The sequence below is a fragment of the Lithobates pipiens genome, unplaced genomic scaffold, assembly GCF_037356315.1.
Source record: "Lithobates pipiens isolate NorthernLeopardFrog02 unplaced genomic scaffold, aLitPip1_a1.2 Scaffold_1, whole genome shotgun sequence".
Classification (NCBI taxonomy): domain Eukaryota; kingdom Metazoa; phylum Chordata; class Amphibia; order Anura; family Ranidae; genus Lithobates; species Lithobates pipiens.
The window spans coordinates 189,223,806-189,249,611 of NW_027507685.1; the positions used below are offsets into that span (position 1 = coordinate 189,223,806).

At 43.8% G+C, this 25,806-nt stretch overlaps 1 protein-coding gene across 2 annotated transcripts in view; it reads right to left on the reverse strand.

The window, feature by feature from the left end:
• Nucleotides 1-25,806, reverse strand: part of WHRN (whirlin) — a 293,265-nt gene that overhangs the window by 42,204 nt on the left and 225,255 nt on the right. For both annotated transcript variants that reach the window (XM_077479041.1, XM_077479042.1), the window contains 2 exons: nt 19,771-19,842; nt 14,082-14,628 (listed from right to left, as the gene is read on the reverse strand). In XM_077479041.1, coding sequence (XP_077335167.1) covers nt 14,082-14,628; nt 19,771-19,842 — 619 coding nt within the window. The remainder of the gene's footprint in view (nt 1-14,081; nt 14,629-19,770; nt 19,843-25,806) is intronic.

Here is a 25,806-nt window from a genome sequence, read left to right on the forward strand (position 1 = left end):
GGTGACAAGAATGTGCCGAGTGTTAATGCAGGTGACAAGAATGTGCAGAGCGGTAATGAAGGTGAGAAGAATGTGCAGAGCGGTAATGAAGGTGAGAAGAATGTGAAGAGCAGTATGGCAGGTGACAAGAATGTGCAGAGCGGTATTGCAGGCGACAAGAATGTGCAGAGCGGTATTGCAGACGACAAGAATGTGCAGAGCGGTAATGAAGGCGACAAGAATGTGTGCAGAGCGTTATTGCAGGTGACAAGAATGTGCAGAGCGTTATTGCAGGTGACAAGAATGTGCAGAGCGTTATTGCAGGGGACAAGAATGTGCAGAGTGTTATTGCAGGTGACAAGAATGTGCAGAGCGTTATTGCAGGGGACAAGAATGTGCAGAGTGTTATTGCAGGTGACAAGAATGTGCAGAGCGTTATTGCAGGTGACAAGAATGTGCAGAGCGTTATTGCAGGGGACAAGAATGTGCAGAGTGTTATTGCAGGGGACAAGAATGTGCAGAGCAGTAATGAAGGTGACAAGAATGTGCAGAGTGGTAATGCAGGTGACAAGAAGGTGCAGAGCAGGAATTGCAAGAATAAGGTTGCGAAAGAAAAGTTCAGAATGGATTAACCTGATTTACATTGAACCTTATGAGAAAATTTGCCATCACTGTACTATCCAAAGTTAAAACAACAAGGACAGAAGATTTAATAGATGGAAAGTTTAAAAAATTACTGAAGGTCCGCTTTAAGAACTGAATATTATCAAGTAGCTTAAGACAAACCTGCAACATTGTAGCAAGGCATGAGACATCTTTGTTACAATGTATAGGAATAAGAGTCTAATTCGGCATTACTGTGCAGTGGTGTTGTGCCACATCCTATATCGACAAAGAGGGAGAAAACCCCCTATTGTTTGGACTTTAAAGCCACGTACAATAGTCAAATAGGATAAAATATTTTTTTTTATTATAATAAAGTGTAAGCATATAACAACCAAAAAAGAGGGTAGGTATCACAAAGCAATTAAAGTACATGCAGCAATATCCATAATGTGATATAGAAGATGGACAGATCACCCATATAGAGTAAGGTGAGCCGAAGTACTCAAAACCCTACGCGTTTCGGAGATATTCTGGTCTCCTTCATCAGGGATAAATCTAGAGCAAGAGACGTATTTCTAATAGAAAGCACAAATAACAAAATGTAAGTAAATGCAAGTAAAGACGGCCAATAGGAAATGAGGGTACTTAAAAGCATTTTTGGACTTGCATATCAAGTTACAGAAGTAGACGCATGTAGTATGTTGGTAATTAAAAACACAGGTCAAGTGAATATCATGTGTGGTGTTCCAGTATCCAGGGCTCGCCTATCCATGTGAGTAAGCCGTTATGTAAGGAAGCTCCAAAATAATGAATAAGGGGGACCAAAAGATCCCCAATCCCCTGGGGGAAGAGGAAAATAGAAAGAGGTAACAGCAAACAGGGAAAAAAAAAGAGAGAGGAGGAATGGGGCCCTTGTGGCTGAAGAATGGCTTGCAAAGCTTCCCGTCAATGGGTATAGACAGCTGATAATAAGTAGTAAAAAGCAGGAGTATAAACGACAGTTACCTGAAAAAATGGAGAGTAAAAGACAGCAGGACCATTCGCTCGGCATCCCACAGCAGTCAGCTGTGGAGTGCCGACTACCGCGCAGCCGAGGTTTAAGAGGACACATCCCTCCAATCAGCAGGTGAAAAGCTAATTACAGCAGCTGATGGAGGGGGAGGAAACACAGGGTCAGCCGCCGGAATGCCCCCCTGAACGGTGAGAGTGGAGTCCCGTCCCAGCACGCATGCCCAAGACACCAGCACCGGAGCGGGGCCCCACGCCCTCCATCCACCGACACGTCAAGCTTCCCGAGCAGAAAGCGCATGTCTGCTGGGGTTGCAAGATGGAGGGTGGCCAGCGCTGAATGTGCCAGTCGCATCTCCACCTAAGCCACCTTAGGAGAACAAGCCCCGGCGGCTTAGTTGGGTGGGGGGGGGAATCAAAAATAAGAGCTACAAAATAATAGAGGATGGGAATAAAAATGAAATTAAAAAAATGGGGAATGTATTATTATATTTTTATTTTTTTCCCACTTTGCTATTACTACTTTCTATTTTCCTCTTCCCCCAGAGTCTCCTGCCACTTACGCCTCAGTGGTCCCCTCGGTATATACCCTATCGCTAGTCCCATTCCATCGGATAGGGGATTGGGGATCTTTTGGTCCCCCTTATTCATTATTTTGGAGCTTCCTTACATCACGGCTTACTCACCTGTATAGGCGAGCCCTGGATACTGGAACACCACACATGATATTCACTTGACCTGTGTTGTTTGTAATTACCAACATACTACATGTGTTTACTTCTGTAACCTGATATGTAAGTACAAAAATGCTTTTATGTACCCTCATTTCCTAATGGCCGTCTTTACTTGTTAACATTTTGTTACTTGTGCTTTCTATTAGAAATACGTCTATTGCTCTAGATTTACCCCTGATGAAGGAGACCAGAATATCTCCGAAACACGTAGGGTTTTGAGTACTTCGGCTCACCTTACTCTATATGGGTGATCTGTCCATCTTCTATATCACATTATGGATATTGCTGCATGTATTTTAATTGCTTTGTGATACCTACCCTCTTTTTTGGTTGTTATATTATTAGACTTTATTATAATAAAAAAATATTTTATCTTATTTGACTATTGTACGTGGCTTTAAAGTCCAAACAATAGGGGTTTTTCTCCCTCTTTTTTGTTACAATGTACTCCACTATACAATCAGGAGAAGTGTTTGTATTCTGGTATCATTAACACATTGGAAGCTTTAAATGGAGTTTCACCCACATTTTTCAATTTCCTCCTTGCAGCACTCATGTCCATCCTGAAAATGAATTGGCATTTTTTTTTAAGATTCATTTATCTTGTTTATGCAGCAAATATCTTGTTACTCCCTCCTTTTGCGGCTGTGGCGACGTACGCCGTTTCCACCTTTGCAGTGTTATCAATCCCAGGAGTCAATGAGCATCGCCGGCTTGTAGCATCGCATTATTTCCAAACTGGAAATGACGCAATGCAAGGTGGTGCTAAGCTCCATTTTTGAATAAGGGCACCAGGCTTTTGTTGCCATTGTTACTTAGAGTCTTATGAGGAGTGATCAGCGTTGTCAGAGGTGGCTGGAGCATAGCAGAGCGACGTTATTTCTTTACAAATTGCAGGCGGTAAGTACAAAAATGATGCTGCACAAAAACAAAACTGGGCATAGTTTACAGGATACTTTTATTGAAATGCACAAGGCCTGACTATCCTAGAGGTATTTTTAGCTTAAAATTTGGCTGGAACAACGCTTTAACGATTAGCACAAAACACATTAAGGCCCCATTCATGTAGCGAAAACGTGTGTTCCCACTTGCGATTTTGTGGGAGTGTCTTTCACGCAAATTTGTGTCACGCATAGGGCTGCTCTTTTGGGTTCTCCCGTTTCACAGGAGACCTGAGCGACCAGCTGGAGCATCTGCCGGCTGGCCGGACAGCCGAACAAAGCCGGGATCACCACCATCAGTTTACTCGGAAACCAACGGCGCCATTTTTTGAAAATCCAAAGCCTTCAGAAACACAGATCTTAGTGTTTTTGAATGCTTTTAAGTGCACAGGATGGATTTGGGGGTCTTATAGAGCCCAGATCTCTCCTTTAACCCTTTCGCTGCCAGGCCCTGTGCTCGATTTCATACACTCTTTATTTTTCACTTATAGCTTTCATAGTTTGTAAAAGACCCCCTCCCCCCCCAACCATATATTTTCTGAAAGCACATGACCATTCGAATAAAAAGAAGGTGCTACTGATTTTTAAGGTGCCACGACATTTGCGCAATTGTTTATCAAAACAATATTTTTGCTAAAAATCCACTAAAATCATTATTCGCAGATAAAAACATAGCAAATTTTACAAAATTCCTACTAAATATAAAAGCTTAACCTGTATTAAGTTAATAAATAACAAATATTTGTGACTTGGCCACCTGCAGGCACTTCTGTAGGTCCATACAGCGTACGGACCTGGCATTGTAAGGGTTAAAGTATGTAAACCCGATTCATGAAATTTGAGCTGGGCACATATATCTGTAGTGTGTTCTTGTATCTCTCCGAAGCTCTGAGTCCCATGGCATTCTCCTGCTCCTACTCAGTAGCTCTAGACAAGTTCTCAGAGATGGCATCCTGATTTGTGTGTTGTGGAAGGTTGCTATAAATAGATTAGCAGACAGCTTGCCCTCTCACAGGAGAGCTCTGCACATTCCTTCCTTCCTTTGCCAATGTGGAGAGGGGGTGTGTGCCTTTCCTCCAATCAGCTGCCTTGGTTGTATGCCAATAATCCACTCCCAGTGCTGACCAGGAAAAAAAAATCTGTAACACTAAGAACACATTCTAAAGAATATATAAAACTAAAGATAGCAGATACAATGTAAAACTTATGCAGGGAGATTTGTTTCATCCCTGTGTATCATTGTTCACTTCACTGGGTACATGTGAGGGTTTACAAAGGAGGACCTGTCACATGCCTATTGCTGTCACAGGGATGTTAACATTCCTTGTAACAGTATTAAAAGTGATTAAAAAAATTAAATAGCAACAGCGTAAACATAAAAGTTAAATATTCATAATTAAAAAAAAAAAAAAATATATATATATATATATATATATATATATATATATATATATATATATATATAGTGCCCCGTCTTCCCGTGCTTGCGTGCAAAGGCAAACAGATGCTTTGGTCATGCACGAAAACAAGGCTCGTCCCACACATGTGAATGTCAGATCATGAGCAATAATTTTAGCACCAGACCTCCTCTGTAAATCTAAAGTGGTAACCTGTAAAGGCTTTTAAAGTGTCACCTATTTTTACTAAAATTTTTGTCATAAAGCATGACATGTTTGGTATCTATTTACTCAACGTAATTTCATCTTTTATATTTTACAAAAAAAACACTGGGTTATGTATTGTGTTTTTTTTGCATTAAATTTCAAAAAAGTGTATTTCTTCCCAAAATCGCTCATAGGGCAGCCGGTTCACTTGAATGGGCGGCCCCATACACAAGAAGCTCCTGAATAGGGTTGCCACCTGTCCAGGATTCACCCGGACAGTTCGGGTTTGGAATCATGTGTCCAGGTTTTGACCTGTCTGAAACCCGGACACATTATTTAGACTGGACTATGGCTAGGGTTACTGACTGCAGTTGTTTCAGCCGAGAGTGTCTGTTACATTCTTTCACACTGCCCAAAGCCAACACTAACAACCACCCCCCCCCCCAAACACATACAGAGGGCAGAGGAGAGAGGTCTCAAACTGCACCTCTTCCCCCCACCTCTCTTTGTCTGCCCACACTCCAATCCCTGGCACTGTGCCTCAGAAAATGAAAGTGAGGGCCAGAAATTTGAAGTCCAGCAGCCTCAAATCCATCTGGATGAGAGGTGCTGACTGTCAAGGGTTGAGTGAGCTCACCATCCATCCATCTGTCTGTGACTGAAGTCTTCCCTTTCTCTCTCTTGCCTCTGAGTAAATACACTAAGGTAAATCAGGGTTCTCAGAGCACCCCTTACTTCCGAGTTCCCCTTTACACCAGAGGCCACAGTGTTTCCCCTTACATCAGAATCTTCTCCGTACATCAGAGTTCTCAGTGTACACCCTCAGTATTCCCAGAGCATCCCTTATGTTGGAGTCCCCAGAGTTCTCCCTTACATCAGAGTCTGCAGAGTCCCCCCTTACAGTGAAAGGGAACTCTGAGTTCAGATGTAAAAGTGAACTCTGTGGACTCTGATGTAAAGGGGGACTCTTGTTATTAACTTCATATGATTAGAAATGTTATTTAGTAGAAAAATATATGTATAGTTTATACTATAAAAAAAATTGCGGTGCGCCGCAAAAGTGTTCGGGTTTGACTTGAAGAAAAGGTGGCAACCCTACTCCTGAACTATTTTTAGACCTCAAGCTTTGTGTGTTTTGTGGCACATGTTTTGCAAGTACGCTGCCTGTTTGCAGCACATCATTTTGTGCGCTTCTTAAATGTGTGCCAAAATGTTCATTCCTATGCGTTTTTTTTTTTTGTCACACATTCAGGCCTTGAAGAGTTTTAGTTATGGCTGTTTCAAACATAGTTACAATGATCGAGCTTGGACCAATGTAACTATGTATATGACATATAAAAAGTACAGTACACTATATGACATGCCTGGCTGATCCTTCTGAAATCTGTAAATGACTGTAAGTAGTAGACACCACTATTCCAGTGATCCCCACTTGCTTCATGCTCCTGTGCTGATCATTAGACATGTGCGATTCATTTTGTACGAATCAAAAATTCGGACGAATTTCCGGAAATTTGTAGATTCGTACGAATCCGAAATACAAATTTTTATGCATATGAATTCCGTACGAAATACGAAATTTTGTTTACGAATTTCGGATCCAAATTCACAACGAAAATTCGTAATTGTTATGAAAAGTTAACGAACCTAAAAGTTTAAAAACCCAGGAAGTCAGCACAGCACAGGGATGGTGAGAACCCCTCACAATGATAAATTCATCATAACTAAAATTCGTAATTGTTACGAAAAGTTAACAAACCTAAGTTGATCAAATGTAAACGAAAGGTACTAATGCGCTCCACCTGACTACTAATAAATGTCTAAAAATTGTTTAAAAAATATATATATATATGTGGAAGCGGCCAGCAAAAAATAGTGATCTCTACACCAAAGGAATAGTAAGTGAAATGAATAAATGCGGCGCTACCTAAAAAAATTATACACTAAAATGCAATAACTACAATAAATTACAAATTAAAAGTGCAAAAGTGAATCCACCTCACTATAGTGATGTGATGTGCAATATTAAACCATAAAATATGTTGCATCTAATATAGAATAAGATTGATGATCATATACGTGCATAAATATTCAAAAATCATAAGTGAAATAATTCCAAAGTACAAAATATAAAAGAAGATGCTGAATAAATAATAATGTGCAAAATGCAATAGTAAATAGTGATCCTCAAATAAAGTCCATGCAAATAATTAGTGACCATGTAGCAAAGTCCATGCAAAAAATATACAAAGTGGCTTTAGTGCGTGACTGTCCACCGCAAAACTTCAGTGCCAAACTTGTGCACCACCAGTTTCCCCCAGCCTCTCACCTCAAATATATAGCATAAAGGCGCTGTATATACCCAGATGCTACTCCGTCCTTATCCGTCCAGCCTCAATTAAATACCACTGTACGTATACGGTTATTACTTCCCCAGTTTCTCCAAACAGATCCAGTTATAATTGGTGGTACATAGGGAATGGAAGAAAGACAAGGGGGGGCTCTCATGTGTAGTATCCAAAACAATAACTTTAATAGATAAATATCCTCACTTACATATAAGCAGATGACAGCGAATTCGTAGCAAACCCGGACTTCCGGTCTCGGCCGCGACCGGAAGTAATGAGTGTAACACCTAAGCTCCTTCCCTGACGCGTTGCATCACAACCTCGTGACTTTTTCAAAGGGTCTTAGACTAACCCATAGTTAAAATGGCTGCAGCCAATGGAGGGAGATTTCTGCAGCATATTTGGCAAGTACAGAATCACAGTATATATAAAATAATATGCAAAGTGCTTGGAGGGAAGCTTCAGAATGGCAAAGATGTTTTTATTACAAGTTATGTGAGCAGACTGCAGTTCCTCTTTAAGTAACCCATATAGACTGTTCCTATTATGAAAGAGCTAGTTGGTTGTGTTTGCCATCCCTGGCCAACTTCTTGGATTTACAAAGACGCACAAATCCAGCTCTGCAGCTCTTATTTGCTACTTAGCTACTTATCTGCAGCTCTTATGACTCACCCCCCTCCCTTCCTGTTAAACTCTCAGGTGAGTGAGAGAGCTGTGCATGATGTCATAAGCCTAGGCTTTTTACCAGACAAGAAACAGGAAGCAGGATGTATAAGGTATTTACTGGCAGAAAAAAAAATGTTTTTAGTATCCAAAGTTTAAACAAGAAGGGCAGAAGATTTAATTGATGGGAAGATAAAAAAAATTACCGAAATATCGCTTTAAATGTTTATGTCAGAAACCATGAATCAGACCGAGACAGAAGTACAATTAAATCACACTTGTTTATTAAATGCAAATAAAAAGGTAATGTATAAACATAGTCAAAGCATAGGCAGAGTCCAGTAAACGGATCGAGTAGTCAGCCAGGTCAGAAGTCAGGGATCCAAGTAGAGCAACAGCATGCAGGATAAGGAGCCAGAAGGGATGTCAGCAAGCCAGTCTTTAAACAGAACCGCAGGAGATGGTTTCTTTTGATGTGACCAAAGCGAAGGCAGAGGTGAAGTGAGCTGGACAGCTTTAAGTAGGCAGGTCAGACGAGCATGATCAGGAACAGCTGGTAACTGTGGAGAGAGATGAGAGCTGGCAATTAGCCGACAGCTGAGCAGCCAGCCCAGAGAAGGAAGGGCTAAGCCAGCCCTGACAGTACCCCCTCCTCAATGATCCCTCTCCCTCGGAGGGCCACCGGGCTTGAGGGGAAACCGTCTATGGAATTTGCGGAGGACAGGGGCATGTACATCCGAGGATGAAACCCAAGAGTGTTCCTCCGGATCGTACCCCTTCCAATGCACCAGGTACTGTATGCTCCCACGGAAACCTACGGGAGTCAACAATGGATTGTACCTCATACTCCTCATGGTTCTCAACCTGAATAGGGTGAGGGCATGGCATGGAGGTGGTAAATCGGTTACAGACCAACGGTTTCAATAAGGAGACATGAAACACATTTGAGATGCGCATACTAGGAGGAAGGTCCAACGTGTAAGCCACTGGGTTAATCCTGCGAAGGATACGGAAAGGCCCAATAAACCGAGGTCCAAATTTCAGTGAGGGAACATGAAGCCGGAGGTTGCAAGATGACAGCCAGACCCTGTCCCCAACCTGGTAGGAAGGCGCAGGCAGGCTTCTGCGGTCAGCATGGAGTCTGTAACTATCATTAGCATGACGCAAAGCCTCCTGGACTTGTACCCAAGTGGGACAAAGACCACGGAGATGCGCCTCTAATGCAGGAATACTCTGCGGAACAAACGAGTTCAGGCAACATGGAAGGTTGGAAACCATAATTCGCCATAAATGGAGACAATCGGGAGGCAGAATTCAAGGCACTGTTGTGAGCAAACTCTGCCCATGGTAATAGGTCTGACCAGTTATTATGGTGGTCAGAAATATAGCAACGTAGGAATTGCTCCAAGGATTGATTGGCTCGCTCTGCAGCCCCATTAGACTGCGGGTGATACGCAGAACAGAACGCAAGCTGGATTCCCAACTGTGCACAAAAGGCTCACCAGAACCGGGTGACAAACTGACTGCCCCTGTCCGAAACAATAGCCTTTGGTAGCCCATGTAAGCGAAAGATCTCCCAAGCAAAAATGGAAGCCAGTTCCTTAGAGGTAGGCAACTTCTTAAGTGGAATACAATGACACATCTTTGAGAACCGGTCAACCATCATAAGGATAACAGTGTTGCCTTGGGAGTTGGGCAACTCCACAATGAAATCCATTGACAGGTGAGTCCAGGGCCTCTCTCAATTGGGTATGGGTTGTACGAGGCCCACTGGAAGGTGCTGTGGAGTCTTGCTCTGAGCACACACGGGACAGGCAGCTACGAAGGCAGTAACATCAGCCCCATAGACTAGGCCACCAGAATTGTTGGGAAATGGCCCAAATGAGTTCATTCTTCCCAGGAAGGCCAGCTGCCTTGGGAGAATGGTAAGTCTGGAGCACAGCAGTACGGAGACTCTCTGGGACAAAGCAGCAGTCACAAGGTTTCTCAGGAGGAGCATGGACCTGAGCAGCAAGAATTTTGTCACCCAAAGGAGAAGTAAGACTGGTGCGAACCGTAGCCAAGATACGATCAGGAGGAATCGGAGGAACCAGAACCGACTCCGACTTGGAATTGGAGGAAAATTGTGATGACAAGGCATCAGCCCTTACATTCTTCGTACCCGGTAAGAATGAGACAATGTAAATAAAGCTCGACAAGAAAAGAGCCCATCGTGCCCTACTGGGAGAGAGTCACTTAGCCTCAGACAAGAATGTAAGATTCTTATGGTCAGTAAGAATAAGAACAGGCACAGTGGTACCTTCAAGGAGATGTCTCCATTCTTTCAGGACTAAAATGATCACCAACAGCTCTCTGTCTCCAATCTCATAATTGCACTCAGCAGGTGACAATTTCTTGGAAAAGTAGCCACATGGATGCATAGCGCTCTGAGTTAGGACATTGAGACAGAAGGGCACCAACTCCAGTCTCAGAAGCATCAACTTCTAGGATAAAAGGCAACGTAGGATCAGGATGTGCCAACACAGGTGCAGAAACAAAGGCAGCCTTGAGAGTCTCAAAGGCCTTAATGGACTCCGGAGACCAACTCTGTGGGTTACCGTCCTTTCTGGTCATATCAGTCACGAGAAGTTACGCATAAACTTCCGATTAGTAGTTGGGGAAACCCAGGAAACTATGCAGAGGATGTAAACCCACGGGTCGAGGCCACTGTAGGACTGCCCAAAGTTTCTCTGGGTCCATCAAAAAACCAGCAGTGGAAATGACATGCCCAGGAATGTAACCTGTTCACGATGGAACTCGCACTTCTCCAGTTTACAATAGAGATTGTTCTCTTAGTTTCTGAAGCACACGATAGACATCTGTGTGGTGGCTCTCCAGGGACTTGGAAAATATCAGGATATCATCAATATAAACCACCACACATAACTGCAATAAATCTCAGAGGACATCATTAATAAATTCCTGGAAAACTGCCGGGGTGTTACAAAGGCCAAAAGGCATTACCAGGTATTCATAATGGCCTGTTCTAGTATTAAACGCAGTTTTCCACTCGTCGCCCTACTTAATGCGCACGAGATTGTATGCCCCTCTCAAGTCAAGCTTTGTGAAAACCATTGCTCCCTTGGGCGGTCAAATAACTCTGTAATCAATGGAATTGGGTAGGCATTCTTAATCGTGACACGATTGGGATCCCTATAATCTATACAAGGTCTCAGTTAACCACTCTTCTTCTTCACAAAGAAGAAACCAGCACCAGCAGGAGACGAGGATTTGCGGATGAAACCTCAAGAAAGTGCATCAGCAACATACTCCTCCATGGCCTTATCCTCGAAGACCGACAAAGGGTAAACCCGGCCACGAGGAGGTATGGCACCAGGTTGAAGGTCAATTGTGCAATCATAAGACCGGTGTGGAGGCAAACTACCGGCTTGACCTTTATCAAAGACATCGCTAAAATTGCGGTACTCCTTCAGCAGGGAGGGGAGTGAAGAGGTGCACAGGACCTTGGATACCTTCAGGAAGCATGTCTCACTGCATTGTGGTGACCAGGAGAGAACCTCAGCACGGAGCCAATCAAAAGAGGGGTTGTGCCTCTGTAACCAAGGATAACCAATAACCAGCGGAAATCTGGGTGATGAAATAACTTGGAATTGGATTATCTCATGATGAAGAGCCCCTACAGCCATGGACAACGGAACCGTCTCATGAGTCACATGGGCAGGCTGTAAAGGTCTCCCGTCAAGAGCCTCAATGGCAAGTGGAGTGTCATGCAGCTGCAGCGGAATCGAGTGCTGCGAAACAAATGCAGCATCAATAAACAGGCCTGCAGCCCCAGAGTCGATTAGAGCCTGTATCTCTATGGACGACTCAGCCCAAGAAAGGTTGACCGAAACCAGGGGCTTATCATTCTGGATAACTGGAGACCAAACAACGCCACCTAAGGTCTGTCCATGACAGGACCTCAAGGTTCAGGCATTCCCTGGATGGGTAGGACAAGACTTCAAAAAGTGACCTGCCTGGCCACAATAAAGGCACAATCTCTTTCATCCGCAGAGAGAAGCGTGAAGCCCAGGTGCATGGGTTCATCTTCACTGACCGACACGGTACCAGAAGGCATGGGAGGTGAGGGAGGCATGGGTTTGACTACAAAGCTCGGAGGCAAACGTACAGGAGGCTTCCGCAAGCGCTCTTTAAAAGAAAATCTTTCTCTGAGTCTGGAGTCAATGAGGATGGCAAATGCGATCAAGCTCTCCAGCTCAGTGGGTATATCTCGGGTTGCTATCTCATCCTTGATGGAATACGAGAGACCATGAGAAAAAACAGCCACGAGGGCCTCATTGTTCCAAGCAACCTCTGCTGCCAGAGTACGGAATTCAATGGCGTAGTCAGCAAACATTCTTGTACTCTGTTTGATGGACATGAGGCACTTGGCAGCAGAAGCGGAGCGTGCATGAACGTCAAATACCCTTTTAAAGGAGGCCACAAACTCAGGATAACCAAAGACAGCAGGTTTTTGCGTCTCCCATAGACGGGTTAGCCCAGGCCAAGGCTCTCTCAGAAAGCAAAGATATCACAAAACCTACTTTGCTTCTGTCCGTGGGAAAAGCCTGGGGCAGCATCTCAAAGTATATCTCAACCTGATTGAGAAACCCTCTGCATTGAACTGGATCACCCCCAAATCGCTGGGGAAGCGGAGCAGAACCAGACATACCTTTTATAGAGGTAATACTCAAGGCAGGTGCCTGCACAGAGACTGACACAGCAGCAGGGATGGCCTGCTATTTAGGTTGTACCGGAGCAGCCACCGTGGGGGGATTCCAGGTGAGCTGTGCGACTTAGGAGCATTTGTAACGCCATGGCAAACTGATCCATGCACTGATCTTGCTCACCCAATCTGGAAAAAATATTACCAACAAGTGGATTGACTGTATCTTCTGAATTCATGGCCTTCGCCTACTGTCAGAAACCATGAACCAGACCAAGACAGAAGTACATTTAAATCACACTCATTTATTAAATGCAAATAAAAAGTTAAATAGAAAAAGCGTAGTCAAAGCATAGCCAGAGTCCAGTAACAGGATCGAGTAGTCAGCCAGGCCAGAGTTCAATAACCAGATCGGGTAATCAGCCAGGCCAGAAGTCAGGGATCCAAGTAGAGCAACAGCAAGCAGGATAAGGAGCCAGAAGGGATGTCAGCAAGCCAGTCTTCAAACAGAACCGCAGGAGATGGTTTCTTGTGATGTCACCAAGGCGAAAGGCAGAGGTGAAGTGACCTGGACAGCTTTAAGTAGGCAGGTCAGACAAGCATGATCAGGAACAGCTGGTAACTGTGGAGAGAGATGAGAGCTGGCAATTAGTCAACAGCTGAGCAGCCAGCCCAGAGAAGGAAGGGCTAAGCCAGCCTTGACAGTTTATAAAATATTTGTTGGATGGATGTCATTTGTACCAGATGAAAAAAATGTCCCTGTATTTTTTTTCTAGTGGACAGAATGCTGTATATTTTCTCCTTTTGAGGTATTTCAGAAAATGCCAGAATTAATCTACTAGAAAAATGTAGGGGCTTTTCGTTCAGATTGCATCTGACATTCATCCAATGAATATTTTAGAAGTAGACCCCAAAGTTTACCATGGCTTCTTATTAGTTGGTGGACATACAGTAGCTGTTCTTCAAGGTCATGGTTTATGATGACAGGCAATTTCACATCTTCCAGGGACAGATCCCTTTATGGTTCTTGGCACTTGGTCGCATTACATTTCAAAGCTGTAAAGAAAGTTTGTGTTGGAAAATTCTGTGCTTACAGGTCTGAATGAGATGGCTCTATAATGTCTAACATGTGTCATTGACTGTGGGTCCTACTCTGATAATTATCATAATGGTAAAATATCAGTAGAACATTATCAGTATTGGCCTATCGGGCAAATATGAATCATGCTGGCCACATGACTTCTAACCAGGAGAGGGCTGAGAACCTTTGGACTGGGGTGGCAAAAACAACCAACTAGCTCTTTCATGGTAGGGACAGTCTATACCCTACCCAACATTATCACAGTTGGCTTATAAGGCAAATACCCCCCTTGCCACCAGCCAAGTCTTTTCCTGGTGCATGCTGTTGCATTAGGAAATAAAATTTTGAAAAAAAGTGTTAAAGTTATAAAGTAGCTGCTCCTTTTTCCTAGGCTACAAAATAAGGCTCTTACCTCGTGATTGTGGAACAGCTCGTATCTCGTTCACATCAGGCTCGCTGTTGGGCCGGTGGACCTCCACCATGACAAAATGTTGCGTAGTCTGAGCCTCTGATTGATCAGGATGCAAGGAAGAAGCAGAATGGGGGGGACTTTCCATCATAGGCTTTAACCTGGTAGGCGACTGGACCCTTGGGAAGGGGGTTAGAGGTACCTGCGTGACCAGAGCCAGCTGGGCTGCAGGACGTGCCGAAGTCTGCGTTTTGGGTGAAATGGTGGCATATATTGCCTGGTTTGGATTTTGGGTATGAGGAGAGGTGGGGGGTGTAGTGAGAGGAGGAAGCGGAGGGCTTGGGGTTGGGGGTGATTTCAGAGGGGGCAGTGGTGGACTGGGATGGGCAGGGGCAGTGAAGAAGAGCCCGGACTGTGATGAACCAGAAGAAGGACGCGGTGCTCGCTCTCCATTTTGCCTTCTGAGCATGGCAGATGCTTCTTCTGCAAGAGGAGGAGGGGGAGCTGGCCGAAATGATGGGGGCTCCTCTAAAAATGAGTTGACATCATCCTAAGGAATGAAAAAAAAAATATGTACTGTGTGCCAAAAAAATATTCTAACATTCAATCACACTTCAATAGGAGGATAGCCAAAGTAGATGTGAACCCTAAGACCCCTTTCACACCAGGGCGTTTTGCAGGCGCTATAGCGTTAGAAATAGCGCCTGCAATCCGCCCTAAAAAAGCTGCACAATTGTCTGTAGTGTGAAAGCCCGAGGGCTTTCACACTACAGCGGTGCGCTGGCAGGACGTCAGGGAAAAGTCCTGCCAGCAGCTTCTTTGGAGTGGTGTGTTTACCACTCCTCCACCGCTGCTCCCCATTGAAATCAATGGGGCAGCGTTGTAATACCGCCGGCAAAACGCCGCTATTGTGGCGTATTGCTGGCAGTTTTAACCCTTTTTCGGCTGCTAGCGGGGGCTAAAAGCGCCCCGCTAGAGGCCGAAATACGCCGCAAATCCGGCGGTAAAATGCTGCTAAAAATAGCGACATTTTACCGCCGACACTATGGGCGGTGTGGTGTGAAAGGGGTCTTACTGAATGACTATGTAGCCTTAATTTAAGCTAAAATACATACATATAGTTTATATATTTAATTATTTATTTCTTATATTTAAAGCCGAACTAAACCCATCAATTTAACGGTTTAAAAAAAAACTGTTACATTCCCAGCATGGCAGGAATGCAAACTGTCACCTTTGTCTGTGCTTTCAACGAAACGATCAAACCATCCTTTGAAATTACAGTAACATATTTGTAACTTATAAGATTTTAGGCATGAGGTTTATATATTGAAACTACTTTGGCTATGGTTCAAATATGAACCATCCCCACCACATCTTACTCTCACTAGATACCTTTCTTAAACACCATGCCAAATAAAATACATTTATTAACATGTTACTTTTGTCATATTAATCGCTGGCTAAATCACTGGCTAAATCCATGCCCAATCACTGGCTAAATCCTGCCGCCTTCACCTCCACAATATCTCCAGAATTCAACCCTTCCTGACTAATGACACCACAAAGCAACTTATTCCCTCCTTGATTATTTCCCACCTTGACTACTGCAACTCTGTCCTTAATGGCCTACCCTTAAGCATGCTATCCCCCCTTCAGTCTATTATGAATTCTGCTGCTAGACTAATACACCTCCACTAACCGATCCGTGACTGCTGCTCCTCTCGGCCATCCCCTACCCCACCATGTAAAATTCAAAATTCGAACCATAACATACACGCCATTCACAACATCGCCCCCATCTACATCACCAACCTTATCTGCAGATATGGCCCAAATCGTCCCCTCTGCTCCTCCCAGGACCTCCTGCTCTCTAGCTCCCTTGTTACCTCCTCTCATGCTCGCCTTCAAGACTTCTCCAGAGTCTCTCCCATCCTCTGGAACTCCTTGCCCTAGTATATCCGATTAGCCCCTACCCTGTCCACCTTTAAGCCCCTGTACACACGGTCCGAGATTTCGACAACCAAATCCGTCGGATTTTGTCCGTCGGATTTTGTCCGTCGGATCTTGTCCGAAACTGTTGCATACACACAGTCGGACTAGGTTGTCGAAAAATCCGATCTTTCAGAACGTGATGACGTAATTTCGTTACGATGGGACTACGTTCAGGCTAGTAGCCAATAGCTTTGATGTAGGAATTTGATCTGAGCATGCGTGGCACTTGGTCCGATCAAAATTCTCTACACATGATCGGAGTATGTCCGATCGAACCAGTTGGTCGGGAAATATTTCCAACATGTTGGAAAATTGGGTCAGAGGGATATTCCGACAGAATCAGTCCGATGCATACCACACACAGTCGGATTATCCGACGACACGGTCCGATAGGACACATTCTGACGGATTCTCCGACCGTGTGTACAAGGGCTAAGAGATCCCTGAAAACAAATTTATTCAGGGAAGCCTATCTCACACCCACCTAACAACTGTCTCCGAGCCACCCCCATCAAATCATTCTCTGCAGCTATTACCTTTTCTACCACCATCCCCTCCTAGAATGTAAGCTCTACGAGCAGGGCCCTACTGTACCCTTTGTATTGAACTGTACTGTAATTGTGTTGTACCCCCTATAAATTGTAAAGCGCTGTGTAAACCTTTGGCGCTATATAAATCGTGTATAATAATAATAATAATCAACACGCTATGATGAGGACACCATTGGTGGAATGTTGGTGAAAGGGATACCGATGTCCACCAGTATATCTTTTAGCAGAGGCTAAGGGATACCATAAAAACCTAGTGGGTAGGGAATTCACAGATCGACCTGCTATGCAAAAATATTGGTTACCCACAACTCCTTTCCACTTTTAAAGAAGGTTATTTGAAAAAAAAATATATTATGTAAGAATGATAATGTAATATATTATGTTTGATCTTGTCTATAGAATTTGGAAGACTGGAAGGTGTATTTGTTACAGCAAAATTTCTAGTCAAAACTTTGTCAGTTTTGGATAGAGTAAGCAATCTCCTGTCGGTTGGACAATTTTCCCTTCTATCTCTTTGATCGTTGCAGTGCAATTTTAAAATAATGAAATTCCCATCACTCTGTGTGAAAAGCTGGAGAGAGGGAATCTTTCTACAGTGGACACAGACAGTAATAAAAACCTCATACCAGTGAAAAGAAGAATATGGCTAAGATACCATTGCTATGAATTCATATTATACTTAAAAAATATTAATACTTTATTATATCATAATTAAAGACATACATACATATAAACAAAAGAAAGTAAAAAAACAGAAGTATAAAAGAAAAGAAAAATGTTTCACTTTATAACCTATATAAAAAAAGTTAAACATTTTAGCAGGGCTCTATTTAAAAAAAAAAAAATAGACTATATTACTGGCACATACACAAACAAGAAAAGATTTGTTTGAAAGCTTTATTTTTTTTCTTTTAAAAAAAGTGCTTTTATAAAGATTTTTTGAGAAAAAAACTTCTTTGTGGCTGAACCAATAATATTTTTTTTTTTTTTTTTTTTTTAAACGTTCAAGGCTAAATTAAGGATGAGAACACTCACAATTTAATATATACCTTGATGCATATTAGTTAGTGAGAATACTTATCATTTATTTTTCTCATTTAAAAAATATGTCATCTCTCTCTAGATAGATATACAGTGCCTTGAAAAACTATTTATACCCCTTGAAATATTCCACATTTTATCATGTTACAACCAAAAACATAAATGTATTTTATTGGGATTATATGTAATAGACCAACACAAAGTGGTACATAATTGTGAAGTGGAAGGAAAATGATAAATGTTTTTTTTTATTTTATTTTTTTACTAAAAAGTGTGGCATGCATTTGTATTCAGCCCCCTTTACTCTGATACCCCTAACTAACTGGTCCAAAGTTACAAATTTAATGTTCAAAATCAATGCAAAAATAGCATTAAGATACTTTGCAGAGTGGATCTTTATTTTGAAAAGCTGGCTGCATTTACAATGCAATGGTTACTTTTTATTCTTTGAGATAATTTATTTTGAACATTGATTTTCGGACTTTGGACCAGCCAGTTCCTGGGCTGAAACATTAAAGTGGTTGTAAACCCTTACAAACCACTTTGACCTACAGGTAAGCCTAGATTAAGGCTTACCTGTAGGTCTAAGAAATATCTCCCAAACCTATACGGTTTAGGAGATATTTGCCCGAAGACATGCGCTGTAGACAGCGGCGCGCAGGCGCACTGAGCGTGGCATCGTCGATGACGAAGATGCCACTCTTCTTGGCTCCCGTGCACCAGCGCGGGAGTGACGTCATCGCGGCTTCGCCGAATGACAGCGGCGGAGCTGCGAGACCCACCGAGAAGATGCATGCGCCGGACTACAGGGGACAGCGGTGACTTCGCTGGCTCCTGTGTCAGGTAAGTGACACATAATGGACTACTATGCGATGCATAGTAGACCATTATGCTTTGCCTTTGCAGGGAATGAAAGAGGAAGTAAACTCATCAGGGTTTACTTCCTCTTTAAACTCATGTTCAATATTAAAAAAAAAAAAGCGAATTCTTTTTTCCACAAGATTTTGGCTGCATTTTTTCATGGACATGGAGGTTAAACATATTCTATAGATAAAAGCATCAAAATACTTTTTTTTTTTTTTTTCTATCAGAGCCCAGCTGATATTTTACCTTTTTATAGGGGGTAAAGGGTTATTTATTTTATTTGTTGTCTTCCTCTTATTTCTTATTTCTCTTGCACTGGCTTTTTAAAGCTTGACATTTTGGGTACATATCGCAACTTCAAATTTCATATTTATCCCGAAAATTGGATAATATTGTGTTTGTAGGGCCTAAAATTTAATTAATTTGTTTATTTTTAATGCTTAAAAAAACATTGTCTGAAATAAAAGATTGGAACTACCACCATTTTAGTATCCAGTGTCTCTGCTTTCAGAAAATATATCATATTTTGGGGGATTTAACTAATTGTCAGGTCTGAAATTATTTTTTTACAAAAACTAAAAAAAACCCTTCCCCAGGAAGGGTTAATAATATAAATGTCATCCGATAATAGCAAAGTCAATTATCTTGGGAATAATGAAACAAGGCATTGGTTTTATTAGGATCCTAGGCATAAAGTTTAACTACCTAAAAATTCAATCAAAATGTAAATAGTTTTTTTTTCCATTTCTTAGTATGTCAGCTCAAAGCATGTTCTGTCCAACAATTGAATATCTAATTATCATGTTAATCAGGAGTTAAGTAGCATGAAATTCCTTCCCTTCTCGAGCTTTGCATACAAACTGGATTCTCTCTGCTGAACAGGTTCTGTGATATGAGCTCCTTATGAGAAAAACTATTGACCTGTCCAGGAATGGTCCAGATTAATGGGAAGATCATCCATAATGCATGGCTTTTAATTTGTAGAGCTTTGCAATGGGCCCTCGGGGTAGAAGGAATCGTTCTGGATGTGCCGCTGCTATTTTCAGCTCTTTGCTTCATGACTCCACTGCAGATAAAGAAGTCTTTGTAAAGCTATTAGCAGCATTACCTGTGTTTGTACTGACTTTGATGTGTACGTTATTGGAATGGTTTGATGGAAAAACACAGCAGCTCTTTTCTATGACTGTCAATCACTTTGAAGGATCCCTATAATTAAGCACCTCATCAGCAACAATACGTACCAGAGAGATGTCAGGCAGAGTTGTTCTGCTCAGGCTTCCAGAGTTGGCACTTCCCTCGGGATCTGCTCCATTCTGGTGGTGAGATAAAAGAGCAGTTAGATAAAAGGGAGGTTGTCAAGAGTGGTCTCTATGTTGGGGATGGGGTCAATTTGCTTGCTTTCTGAAGCTGTTGGAAAAATAAATTGTTAAATAAACTTGTTGTCTACAGCAGTACTTCTCAACCAACGGGCCGCCACCTTCCTCTTCCTGTGCCTCCAGCTAGCTGCATATGCCTTAACTTACAAGTGCCTCCAAGCTGCCACTGTGCCCCTGACCCCCATAGTGGCTTGTAGTGTTTGTCAGAAACCAGTCTGAGATAGAAGTACAGTCAAAAAACACTTGTTTAACCACTTTCAGACCGGACCATTTTGCTGGTAAATGACCAGAGGTCTTTTTACACTTTGGCACTGCGCTGCTTTAACTGGTAATTGCGCGGTCATGCAATGTTGTACCCAAACAAAATTTGCGTCCTTTTCTTCCCACAAATAGAGCTTTCTTTTGATGGTATTTGATTGCCTCTGCGATTTTTATTTTTTGCGATATAAACGTAAAAAGACCGCAAATTTTGAAAAAAAATGATATTTTCTACTTTTTGTTATTAGAAAAATCCAATAAACTCAATTTTAGTCATACATTTAGGCCAAAATGTATTCAGCCACATGTCTTTGGTAAAAAAAAAGTCAATAATTGTATATTTATTGGTTTGCGCAAAAGTTGTCACATCTACAAACTAAGGTACGTTTTCTGGAATTTACGCAGCTTTTAGTTTACGACTGCCTATCTCATTTCTTGAGGTGCTAAAATGGCAGGGCAGTACAAAACCCCCCCAAATGACCCCATTTTGGAAAGTAGACCCCCTAAGGAAATTGATAAGAGGCATGTTGAGACCATTGAATATTTTATTTTTTTGCCTCAAGCGATTGAATAATGACAAAAAAAAAAATTTTTTTTTTTTTTACACAAAGTTGTCACTAAATGATATATTGCTCACACATGCTATGGGCGTATGTGAAATGACACCCCAAAATAAATTCTGCTGCTTCTCCTGAGTATGGGGATACCACATATGTGGGACTTTTTGGGAGCCTAGCCGCGTACGGGGCCCCGAAAACCAAGCACCGCCTTCAGGCTTTCTAAGGGCGTAAATTTTTGAGTTCACTTCTCACTACCTATTACAGTTTTGAAGGCCATAAAATGCCAAGATGGCACAAAACCCCCACAAATGACCCCATTTTAGAAAGTAGACACCCCAAGCTATTTGCTGAGAGGCATGTTGAGTTCATGGAATATTTTATATTTTGCCACAAGTTGCGGGAAAATTACAAACTTTTTTTTTTTTTTTTTAACAAAGTTGTCACTAAATGATATATTGCTCATGCATGCCATGGGCATATGTGAAATGACACCCCAAAATAAATTCTGCTGCTTCTCCTGAGTACGGGGATACCACATATGTGGGACTTTTTGGGAGCCTAGCCGCGTACGGGGCCCCGAAAACCAAGCACCGCCTTCAGGCTTTCTAAGGGCGTAATTTTTTGATTTCACTCCTCACTACCTATTACAGTTTTGAAGGCCATAAAATGCCAAGATGGCACAAAACCCCCACAAATGACCCCATTTTAGAAAGTAGACACCCCAAGATATTTGCTGAGAGGCATGTTGAGTCCATGGAATATTTTATATTTTGCCACAAGTTGCGGGAAAATTACAAACTTTTTTTTTTTTTTTTTCACAAAGTTGTCACTAAATGATATATTGCTCACGCATGCCATGGGCATATGTGAAATGACACCCCAAAATAAATTCTGCTGCTTCTCCTGAGTATGGGGATACCACATATGTGGGACTTTTTGGGAGCCTAGCCGCGTACGGGGCCCCGAAAACCAAGCACCGCCTTCAGGCTTTCTAAGGGCGTTACAGTTTTGAAGGCCATAAAATGCCAAGATGGCACAAACCCCCCCCCAAATGACCCCATTTTGGAAAGTAGACACCCCTAAATTTAGGGGTACACTAGTGAGACTAGGTAATAAATGGCGGGTGCCCTGAAACTATAAAAAAATAACTAACCAACCAGCGTCACCTGTAACAGTTATATGGTGATCACTGGTGAAAGGGTTAACTAGGGGGCAATTAGGGGGCTTTATGCGGTAGTATATGGGGGTCCCTGGCGCTATAAAAAGCTGCAGCGAACCTAAATACCTACCTGCCTAACTAGCGTCACCTGTGACACTAATACAGCGATCAGAAAAACGATCGCTTATTAGGCTGGGTTCACACTGGAGCGATGCGGGAACGCCACGAATGCGCGGCGGGTTCCCGCATCGCATGCCTCCCGGCGGCAGTTCACACTGCCCTATGCGAACTGCTGGGAGTGTCAGTGAAATGTTACTGACACCCCCAGATCAGTTCGCATATCGCAGTGCGATCTGCAAACTCGGATCGCATGGTGTGAACACCCATGCGATCCGATTCTGCTGCGGGCCAAAAAAAGGGTCCCGTGCGAATTTGCGGCGGGTGCGGCGGGTGCGGCGAATGGCTGAACTCGAATCGCACAGAGATCGGATGTGATTTGCACTGCAGTGCGGTGCGAATCACATCCGTTCTCATAAACCGCTGCAATGTGAACCCAGCCTTAGTGACACTGGCGACGGGGGGTGATCACGGGGTTAAACCTTTATTGGGGGGGTTAGGGGGGTACCTTAGAACTAAAGGGGGCTAACCCTAACTGCCCTAACAGTTATTAGTCACAAATGACACCCGCCGGGTGATCAGGGGGTTAAACCTTTATTAGGTAATAAATGGCGGGTGCCCTGAAACTATAAAAAAATAACTAACCAACCAGCGTCACCTGTAACAGTTATATGGTGATCACTGGTGAAAGGGTTAACTAGGGGGCAATCAGGGGGCTTTATGCGGTAGTATATGGGGGTCCCTGGCGCTATAAAAAGCTGCGGCGAACCTAAATACCTACCTGCCTAACTAGCGTCACCTGTGACACTAATACGGCGATCAGAAAAATGATCGCTTATTAGGCTGGGTTCACACTGGAGCGATGCGGAAACGCCGCGAATCCGCGGCGGGTTCCCGCATCGCATGCCTCCCGGCGGCAGTTCACACTGCCCTATGCGAACTGCTGGGAGTGTCAGTGAAATGTTACTGACACCCCCAGATCAGTTCGCATATCGCAGTGCGATCTGCAAACTCGGATCGCATGGTGTGAACACCCATGCGATCCGATTCTGCTGCGGGCCAAAAAAAGGGTCCCGTGCGAATTTGCGGCGGGTGCGGCGGGTGTGGCGGGTGCGGCGGGTGCGGCGAATGGCTGAACTCGAATCGCACAGAGATCGGATGTGATTTGCACTGCAGTGCGGTGCGAATCACATTCGTTCTCATAAACCGCTGCAATGTGAACCCAGCCTTAGTGACACTGGCGACGGGGGGTGATCACGGGGTTAAACCTTTATTGGGGGGGTTAGGGGGGTACATTAGAACTAAAGGGGGCTAACTCTAACTGCCCTAACAGTTATTACAGTCACAAATGACACCAATGCAAAAAAAAAAAAAAAATGACATTGGTGTCACTGTGACTGGGGGGCAGGGGTAATTGGGGGGGTGATCGGGGGGTAAAGGGGGGGTGTGAGTGTGCCTGGCATGTTCTACTGTGTGTGTGAGTGTTGGTGCAACTTACTGATCCGCTCTCCTCCGTGTCGGAACGAAAAATACCGACACGGAGGAGAGAATACATCACTTCCTCTCCTGTGTTTACATTACAGGAGAGGAAGTGATGTCACCGGGGATTTCTATTCGTCGGGAGCGATCGCGAGGGGGTGGCCATGAATGAATGGCCGTCCCCTCGTCCGGGATCGCTCCCGTACGAATACCGACCGCCGCAGGCACCGGGCGGGGGCCCGATCGGGCCCCCGACCCGCGGGAGGCAAGGGACGTACATGTATGTCCTTATGCCTGCCCGTGCCATTGTACCGACGTACATCGGCGTGCGGCGGTCGGCAACTGGTTAATAATAAAAGGAAAACAGAGTAAACGTAGTCAAAACATAGCCAGAGTTCAGGAACCGGAACGGATAGTCAGACAAGCCAAAACGTCAGGAGACCAGAGATGAGCGTAGTAGAACAGCAAGCAGGATCTGGAGCCAGAAGGAATGTCAGCCAGGCAAGTCTTTAACAGGAACACAGGAGAGTGTCTCTAGAGGTGTGACTAAGGCGAAGGAAGAGATCTGAGCTGGACGGCTTAAAGAGGAAGTAAACCCTGATGGGTTTACTTCCTCTTTTTTTCCCTGCAAAGGTAAAGCATAATGGACTACTATGCATCGCATAGTAGCTCATTATGTGTCACTTACCTGACACAGGAGCCAGCGAAGTCGCCGCTGTCCCCTGTAGTCCGCCGCATCCATCTTGCTGGTGGCGTCTCGCAGCTCCGACGAATCACAGCGGCGAAGCCGCGATGACGTCACTCCCGCGCATGCGCACGGGAGTCGCGTCTCGCAGCTCCGCCGCTGCCATTCGGCGAAGCCGCGATGACGTCACTCCCGCGCATGCGCACGGGAGTCGACAAATTAGGCAAATCCATTCTTGGACTTGCCGCATTTAGTGCGCCTGCGCACCGCTGTCTACGGCGCATGCGCCGTAGACAGCGGTGCCCATTTTCGGGCAAATATCTCCTAAACCATATAGGTTTAGGAGATATTGCTTGGACCTACAGGTAAGCCTTAATCTAGGCTTACCTGTAGGTCAAAGTGGTTTGAAAGGGTTTACTTCCTCTTTAAGTAGGCAGGACTGATGAGCAGGATATCAACAGGTGAATCACTGTGGAGAGATAGGAGCTGGCAATTAGCCGACAGCTGAGCGGCCAGCTTTTGAGAAGGAAGGGCTGAGCCCAACTCTGACAGTTTCTGGGCCGCCTGAGAGCCCTCAACCACCTGTAGTTCTGGCCAGCCTCCCACAGTACCTCCCATCCTGCTGCAGAGCCTCCTGTCCCCTATACTGCTCCCAAACTGCAACAGTGTCCCACAGTGCACCTTTTTTTAAATTCAACTTTATTTTCATTTGTTTTCCAATAAACACACAAATATATTCCATTCTTAAAAACGTAATAAAAAGTTCAAAAATACATATTCCTCCCACTCAAGCTACAGAGTGAGAGATCACTTTTTTAATTACCTAAATTGGCTATCATGTGACTTATTGGGGGAGATTTACTAAAACTGGAGAGTGAAAAATCTGGTGCAGCTCTGCATAGAATAGAATCAGCTTCCAGGTTTATTAGCTTAATTAAAGTGTTCTTAAACCTTCATTTTTTTTTTTAAACTAAAATACCAGACCTGTCTATACTAAACTGCTCTGTGCAATGCTTTTGCACAGAGAAGCCCAGGTCCTCTTCTTCTGGGGTCCCCCGCCGGCACTCCTGACCCCTCTTCTTCAGAGGGTTCCCCCACACAAAGCTGCTTTCCATGGGGGCACTCGTTTATGCTCGCTTCTGAGCTGCCCTGTCTGCGTCTATTGACACAGAGTGGTTGTCTTGGCTCCAGCCCCTCCCGTGTCACAGCATTTGATTGACAGCAGCGGGAGCCAGTGGCTCCCGCTGCTGTCAATCTGCCCAATGAGGAGGGAGGCAGCGGCAAGAGCTGCTGCTCTCATACACTTTGCTGGATCAGATCTGGCTCAGGTAAGAAAAAAGGGGAGGGGGGAGCTGCAGCACCAGTGGTTTTTAACCTTAATGCATAGACTGCATTAAGGTAAAAAACCTTAAGGCTTTAGAACCACTTTAACCACTTCAGCCCCAGAAGGATTTACCTCCTTAACGACTAGTCCATTTTTTTGTGATACGGCACAAATAGAGCTTTCTTTTGGTGGTCGGGTGCCAGTCCAGGCATATGGGCGGATACTAGCTTCATTGTCCCGATCTTGCCCGAGCCTGGACCGGCTCTGTGACGTCAGCCGACAGTCACATAGTTAAATAGTAGGTAAGGTAGAAAAAAGA